Genomic DNA, 8,684 nt, shown 5'->3' with positions numbered 1-8,684 from the left:
AAATCTGAAAACGTACAGCAGTTAAGGTGATGGGGCCCTTTTCAATAAAGATGCTTAAGAACAAACACTTAGCAACTGAGTTTTACTAGTTCTTATTGTTTTTTATTTTTAAAGCAGTGTTTACAAGGATGTAAGATTTCAGAAGTTTCATATCCATCTTAATAGTTAGACAGTCCAAAGCCAGAGACTGCTTGATATCACAAAAACTAATGGTCTTTACTAATCTGACTTAAGTACTTGCTTAAAATTAAGATTAATTCACAAAAGTGTTAAAGCATATGCTCAAGGCATCATTTAGTAAACATCTTGATGATTTAGGATCTCGCCAATCACTGTTGTTTCATTATTTATCACACTTTTTTTTTGTTTTTTAAATCCCAAACCCTACCAATGCTATCTATTTTTGTAAGAATATCGTAGGGCTTCTTACTTGAAAATGATCTTCAGTAGCCTTGCCACCCATGTTAAGAACATTCAGAGAACTGGCACGCTTCATGCTGCAACCAGGACAGTGAACATGCAAGGATAAACCGATCAGAATAGCTGAAAACTAACAGCTCTAAAAACACACGTACAACAACGACCAATGCACAGTTAAGGGAGTTTTAACAATGCCCCCAAACTGATCGGAGGAATACCCCTTAAGATAATTATATGAATTAAAATATTTATTATATTCAGTTGTTAATTACATCTAAAACAAATTAGAAGCTCCTCAGAGCTTAAACACTTCAGGCAATTGATTTAATTGCAACTAAAAATGAAATCTCCGTTTTTAAAGCACATCAAATTAATACACTGATTTAACATTAATTTTTAATTTGCTAATCCTCATTTTCATTTTTGTGCAGCTTCTTATAAGAGCATCAAAACATTCAAACATTTTAGGCAAAAGTGGTGAAACAAATTTGTCACGTTGGCAGTATTTAACTTGGAAAAATTAAAACAAACATTAGTTTAGTACTTTCTGCCTCGTCTATATAAATGTCCAAAATCTGTTATTTCAAAAAAACATTTTAGTATATTTTATCTTAAGCATTTCAAGGTGAGGAGAAATAAGATGGTTGCTGCTTTTATCTTTGGTCGTGCTGGCTTTACAGTGCTTCAAGCAGTGGTAACAACAACCCTAGAATACTGTACTGAAGGCAGTGGATGAGGAAAAAAAATGTAATCACCTATACAGGAACTACTGACAGTCAAAATATCCCTGCATTTCCAGTAGTATCTACTGGTGTTTAAGGTAAGGATTAATAATTTATCTCCATTTCTAAAACATATATAACATCTAACAACAATATTTTAAAGTGTGTGTAATGAAATTCACATTTCTGTGAATTAGTCTGAAGTTTCAGATCCCAGTGACTACAACATCAAGGTCTGATGTCCTTAATCCCAAGGTATCTGTGCATTACTCAGAACGCCCTGGGTTTGCCTTGATTTTTGACCAGCTCTTTAATGAGTTAAGAACTCCTCAATGAGAGCTTTGAATGTTCATTGTTGAACCATACACAACAAAACGAGGCACGAAGCCTGCAGCGTTACCTACAGCTGTACCAGGTCCACACAAAGTTTCCGATGCCTTCCAACAACATGGAAAGGTTTATCCACACAGACCACGTTAGGCACTAACCATTTTTTCTTTCTACTGAAGCAAGACGACTAACAGTCAAGGTCTAGCAAGTGTTTTAAGTGCTTTCATAAAGCAAAGGCTTAGCAGAAAAACGAACCAAAACGCTAATGAACACAGGCAACAGCTGCTATGCAACACACACCTTCTGTTTTTTTTTTTTTTTTTTCCTAGTAAGGAATTTGAATGTTTCAAAAGCCAGAATGCACACAATTTAAAATATTTGACATGAGTGTTAGCAACAACAAAGCAAAGACTCATGCATAGTATACACCTCTCATTTATTCAAGGAAACGTGTACAGCAGAGGTTATATATGGAAGTCAAAGTTAATTCGTAAAACACAGAACATCAAACTCTCATCAAAAAGAGCATAAAGGTTTACGGAAAACATTCCAGGGAAATAGAAAAATTGTAATTGTAAAAAGGTGTAAATTTTTACAAGTGGATTTATGTCCTTGCTGAAGTGCTAATTAAAGTATTTATCACACCACTTGTGAGGTATGAGATTTTTATTTTTAGAAATCAAAAACTTCAATCTTTAATTAAGAAATATTTAAGAATGTCAATCTGGCAAATGCACTTACATTCCATGTTAGAAATTTGAACAATTAACAAGGACACTGAATTGTTTTTCTGCTGTATATGTAAGTGCAACAATGAAAGCTTTTTTTTTTTTTCCCCCATTTTAAATTACAAATCTCAACTGTTCTGTTCTATGATAAAAATTTATAAGTGGAAAAATTCAAATCTAACACACTATAAGCAAAGTTAAATCACTGCAGAACTGAATTCTGAAATACGGTAAATAACCGAAGAACTGACACCATGCTTCTGCTATTGTATGTTTCAATGAACAGTTCTTAGGAGGTTTGTTTTTTCTTAAAGTAATGCAGAAGTCTTTTTGACAACAGATTTCCCTGGTAAGTTTTCCACTTTATTCTCTTCAACCTTCTGTGCCAAGCAGTAAGATGAAAATTAAGTCTCTTGTTCATGCTGTGATAATAATATATTTCTATTTGAGTATTTCTCATTTAGAATCAGACCATTTACTTATTACAGAAGCACAGTATAAGCATCAGGTGTAAATAAATTTCAAAATAAAGCAGCCTTCATAGAGACACCAGCAGGGACTGCAGAGTATATCACTAAGAAGGGAGCCATGTAAATCTTCTACCTAAACTGGCTTAGTTGGTAGCAAAAATGACATCTATATATGCTATGGCAGTATTGTAATATTCAGCTCATAATTAAATATCAAAACATCTGCATTATAAAAACTTAAAAGCCCTTTTAGTAAACTCAAACAGAAAAAAAATATATTTAATTCAATTTACTAAAGTTTCTTCAGAAAATTAAATTAGAATGCCTTCTTAGAGTATCAATATGTACAGCTATGCTAATGATCTACAAAGCTGGTGTTTAATACCAGGAGTATTAGCTGTTTTTAATAAGAAATGCAAATATAAATTAGGATTTAAAATCTTAAAATTTTCTAATCTATGTCTTACAAGAACCGAAAGGTAATATTTGTCAACACGCTCAATGTGCATACCTACATAAACGGCTGCCAATACAACACATTTATTACATGTTTTAAAAACAAACTATTCTTTGAGAATAACAGTGAAAACCAAGAAGATTTTGTCAAAAAGGGAATGCAAGAAAGATATTGCCATCTTTCCATATTTCTTTCATACCAATGTCTTTATTTGAGGAAATATCTGCTGATACAGACCACACAATGCAATTAACGTTATGTGGGTAGATTACTTTTATGTTGGTCAAATAACGTTACAGAAATGCAGGCAATAAAGAGGGAGAAGAGTTTTTACAGGACACTGCAAAGACAAATGTCTTCAAGTAGATGTAACTAATGTACTATATATAATCATGTACTTACTTCAGCTGCAGAAAAAGCGAGCTGTCTTTACTACAGTAAACAGGGAATAAAACTCTGGCTTTTAAGAAACTGAAGACCCTTCCATGTCTCACAAAAAGGAGGAGCAAATGCAGAATTAAATCTGAATATAAGCATATATATCCCTACAAGGCTGCACCTGAACTGTGATGTATGAACTTTAGCCAGAACTGAGTAGAAACATAAAACCAAAGTATAGAAATACTAATACTGAAAGCAAGAAGAAAATTCCTTTGTTCTTTTCTGGCTTGCACTTGCACATTTTCTATAACTCCTCCTACATCTGCATACTTCTTTCTTCTAATTACATGTTTTTCACAGTTTATTCCCAATCTGTCATCTCAGAGGCAGTTCTCAGTTATGTATCGATAAATGCAAAGGGAGTTTTGACCTTGAATTTGATTCAGTGCCTTCAACATCAAGTCTGCAACAGCTCAGCAAAAAAAAATTCAATTAAAGATTTTGAAAATCAGATCAAGCTGAAGTTGAAAGTTGCCATGATCATCTATTCTATTACTCATAGATGCAGTCAGAAGTTAATCCAAGCTCTCTAATTTAACTGTTTTAAAACAGTTCAAATTCACATTGGCAGAGTTTCCTATTAACTAATTGAGATCCAGTTTCCCACAGCAAGGGAAAGCTGATAGCATGCTGGGGGGTTAAAACCAAACCAAACCAAACCAAAAACCCAAGGTGTGCCATTATGAAAACAGGAGTACTAAATTTTTAACACTTCAATGTGTCTGCAGCAGCCAGAAAGTGATGAATGTTTTTTATGCATTTACTAGAAATATACATATACCCAAAACCATAATCATATGGTAATTAGGAAAGTGTGAAACCTCTGAATCAATAAAATTTGACGCTGAAGGTCAAAATGTTTGAGATGCACGAGTAGGTTCAAGCTTTTCAAAATTCTCCTCTGCTCTCTGAAATCTGGGTTTTCCCGAAATACTGAGAAGGGCTCAAGTCAGTAATTTGCTTTATACTCACAACAATATGTTAATATATTAAAACTACAGAAATCCTTGTCTTAGGTTTACTGTATTCAAGCTTTTATTGTTGAAAAACAAAGGTAATATTTATCATCCTTTATTGCTGTGTGAATAGGAGAACTTTACTACTAATACTGACCAATAATTCTACAAGGCTTGTTTATTCAAGTGGCTAATGCAATAAAAAGGGGGAAAAAATAAAAATTGAGTTAATTCTTAAAAGCAAATATAATTCCTCAGACAGTAAAGAACTTTCATTATATGCTTAAGATAAGTTTTTCTATTTTATTTTTCTTTAAGATTCTATTCTACATGACATGCAGTTACCTAAGCAGAGAAGAAAATACTGCCTTAGGTACTGCACTAGGCTACAGTGGGGGCACAGAACGAGGGCACACCAGCACAGCTAAGAATAGATAATTACCCTGGATTCTTTGGTTCACTGTCTCGTGAACTTCCTCCCTTCAGCTTTCTAACCAGCTTCTCACTGCTGCGTCTAATGGAAGCACGAAGTTTGCTAAAGGAACCACTGCGTTTTAAAGATCCAGTGCCATCCTGAAAAAAATTGAACAAATGTGAAACTGCAAGAGCCTTTTGCCCTCCCCAAAACCTGGTTACAAGTATTTATTGATATTAATATAATCTTGGTACAATTACCTACATAGAGAATACCATATAGCTACAACTTTACCAATCCAAAATGGTTCCTTCCATCAAACTGTAACAAAAATTTCTGAATTGTGAAGACATGCTCAAGCAATGATTCATAATAATTAGGAAAAAAAAAGCCACAGTATGTCAAACCATTCACCATCACCATGTTACCATTTCATAAGAACGCATCGTGTTTAACAGAGTACAAGCCCCAAGTGAAAGCATTCCATCAATCTAGAAAGAAAACTGTTTTATTTTTTTTTCTAAATATCTATGGTACTTGCAAACATGTTTATTTAATCCTAAAGTCATTATGCAAAATATTTCTGATCAGAAGCATGTATGGTTAAATTGCTGTGCATCATTTTAACTCTCACCAAAGAAAACGTAAAACATGACAAAAATGCATTTTTTATATATTGCGTTCATGTTTTACACAGCTGTGCTCATCCAAAGAAATTTCCAACTGAGCACAATTCTGTTGGTATGTTTTACTCTTAAAAACAAAAAACAAAACAGTTTATTAAAAGTGACCACTTCCTACCTCAGAGATACCCTATGTGATTATGAAAGGAAGAGTTGTGGAAGAAGAAAGCAAAGTGCTACTAAGCAGACCAAGACAGACACCTGAGTTGGAGTGAGTTTATTAGAAGTTAGAAAGACAAATACACAAATCACTGAACACCAAGATTAGTAGAGAAAAGCATAATTGCCAAAATTTCACACAAAGACTAAACAGCAATGCTACTTTAGAATAATCATAAGTGAAGACATCCAGAGTTCCATATTGATGTTAACCATGTAATAGGTCTCTAAATACATTTTAAAGCACTTGGAGAACATGCCTTACTTTTACGTGTTTTGTTTTTTTCTTTTTTTTTTGTTTTGTTGTGGTGTTTTTTCTCCTGTAAAGATCACCATCATGCCATTTCAATAATACCTTGTGTGATACTTTTAACTACCTTTTTTTTTTTTTCCATAGTGAACAGCTACTTATAAAGTTCATTGTTACTTCTTTACTAATGTATTACACAGCAAATGGTTGTAATAACATTTTGTATGACTAGATACATATTTGGCAAAGCTACACGTGTACAGAAATAGAAAACCAAAAAAGACACCAGCACTGAAGGAATGGCCAGTTTACAGGGAAGTGTAGCTCTGACAAGAATCTTAAGGGGTTTGCTAAAACACAGCAGTCAGTACTGAAGAGAGAAGTTAAAGCTTGAAGATGGTGCACGCCCGTCATGCAGGAGACAGTATAAGAACCACAAAAGGCATCTAGGCCTGTCAGAAACGGAGAGAGAAAAACTGAATGAAACTGTTGGGAAAAATTCAACAGTTTTCAATTTTGAACAGTTATGTTTACAGTATTTCTAGGTCACGCCCAAAACTATTTTTTTTTTCCAGAGTATTTGGACTGCGCTCAAGTACAAAGTGCAGGCCCTTGCAGTTACCAGAACATGAAAGTTTCTGCAGTTCAGCCTGTATCACTGATGTGCAATGTACAAACGAGCATGAATGATGCTGGGCATTCGTTAAGTTAGAATTGGTACAAAACATAAAACATCTTTAAGAAGGGAGAGCCTTGATATTGCATTTTGTAAACAAGGAAAGGATTTTTCAGCTGACGTTAACGCAAAAATAAAGGAAAAAATAAAAAGAGAAGGAGGAAACAGAACAAGGTGCATTCATTTCAGCTTTAACTTCTGTCAGGAATTTTCCTCAAACAGAACTCTAAGAAGAACGAGGTCTGCCCCTAGCCTCCAGACAAAATTCTTTTCATTCCCTTAGGGAATTAGAATCCACCTAACTGTCAATTCGGTCTCTCAAATATGTTTTAAAACATTTATGTGTATGCATAAACACATACAAATATACATATATAAAAAAAATCCAAGTGAAAACTTCTCTCCTTTCACTACTGCAACAGGGCAGCTGAAAGAACTTGCCTTTAAAAATAATCTGGGGTTCAATCAACACAATCTCCACTCTTGGTACAAGTGCAGACACCACTACCTATACTGTCGATGTGTGTTGAGAGCCTTTATCTACAGCAACTGGGGCAGACAGCAATCAACATGAGTTTTGGAAGTGGCAAAATGCTGTGCTACCGAGTGACTGGGAGATCAAAATCTAACCAAAGAATAGTTGTGTCTCAAATCCAATTGCAAATGTTGGTCAAACTTTTAATATATGCTTCTGTTTGGGAGGGTTGAATAAACTGAAATGTAAAATTCCAGTTAGAAATATTCTATCAATGAAGGATCAATTATTCCTATGTTCTTAAACCAGTCATGTTGCAGTAGTCACAATGGTCCAAAGACCAAAGGCAAGACAGATTTGGTATGCACAGAGTATAACTTTTTCGCTAACATATTCAGAATAAGTAAACGAGCTTTTGGGTACTTCAAATCTGAAATATAAGCATCAAGCTTCCAATTTAGACTGACTGTAGGACTAACAAAACACCTTCAAAACATATTCAGGCTAAAAAAAAAAAAATTCTAAATCCAGTGTAAGCAAAACCAGCACCACCAACAACCAGAGATATCGATTTCTATGGCAAAGTTTAACTGCTAATTTTTACATCACTCAGGGAATGAGATCACCTTTCTCTGTTTGCTTCCAGCTCCCCACCATTATCATCTCCTGTACTTTACAGCTATCAGCTACAAGGCCCATCTGATTTGACTGTCTGACGTTTCTCACTAAACTAGAGCAACTTTGACCAGCTAGTATATGGTAACAAAATTTACTGCTTTCATTTCACACCCGAAAATGGACTTCTTTGCCCCAAAGCCCAGCTTTTTGAAATATCTTTTATTATTCTAACCCATATATTTCCTTACACTAAAAAACTTTACCTTAAATTAAACATTATTATACCATGAAGATTTTTAACTGTCCTCCAGCTGGCTGCAAAATCAATTTACAAAAATGCCCATCTGATGTACTTTCATTTTCTTAAAAGTGGTGTAAGAGGGGACAGATTTATTTTCTTCTTTAGAAAGTGACAGTGATAAAAAAGACAGATATACTAAACAATAAGAATCCTGAGGTACAAGAACAAATTTAAAATATTTGCAAAGATAATTTGCTAGATTTCCAATTTTTGGTGTTTTTAGACAAAATATTTCATTGAATATTCAAATATCTTCTTAGATTTAAAGGACTGGCTTCATGAGAAACATTTAAAGATGCACAACCTTAGCTAATTTTAATTGTTAATGACAGATCTGGTTCAATATTTCACTTTTTTTTGTAAGAATATATGACATTACACTAAAGCACACAGTGCTTACTAGGAATTTCATATAGAAGTCACTTAATTACAAAGTCCTCTTCCAACAACAAAAAAATCATTGTTTGATGCTCTACAGACTCCATCTATTCTGACAGCGAAGAACATGAGTCAGCTTGAGCACCTCAGAAGAATCTAAATGGAAAAGGCAAGCCTTTCTTTAAACTCTACAGACAGCCTGATT

General features: G+C 34.1%; 1 protein-coding gene across 5 annotated transcripts in view; it reads right to left on the bottom strand.

Moving 5' to 3' along the window:
• Positions 1 to 8,684, bottom strand: part of KLC1 (kinesin light chain 1) — a gene marked incomplete at its 3' end in the record, with an annotated part of 50,057 nt that overhangs the window by 6,077 nt on the left and 35,296 nt on the right. For 2 of the 5 annotated variants that reach the window (XM_084521824.1, XM_084521825.1), the window contains exons 14-15: positions 4,967 to 5,097; positions 431 to 497 (exon numbers count right to left, since the gene is read on the bottom strand). In XM_084521824.1, coding sequence (XP_084377950.1) covers positions 431 to 497; positions 4,967 to 5,097 — 198 coding nt within the window. Of the gene's footprint in view, positions 1 to 430; positions 498 to 4,962; positions 5,098 to 5,824; positions 6,484 to 8,684 lie in introns of those variants that run through there. The other 3 variants (XM_084521826.1, XM_084521827.1, XM_084521828.1) reach the window with 3 other exon arrangements.

Source organism: Aythya ferina (genome assembly GCF_964211825.1).
Source record: "Aythya ferina genome assembly, chromosome: 5".
NCBI classification, from domain to species: domain Eukaryota; kingdom Metazoa; phylum Chordata; class Aves; order Anseriformes; family Anatidae; genus Aythya; species Aythya ferina.
The sequence above is the reverse complement of the archived record's forward strand: the minus strand, read 5'-3'. Positions and strand labels throughout refer to the sequence as shown.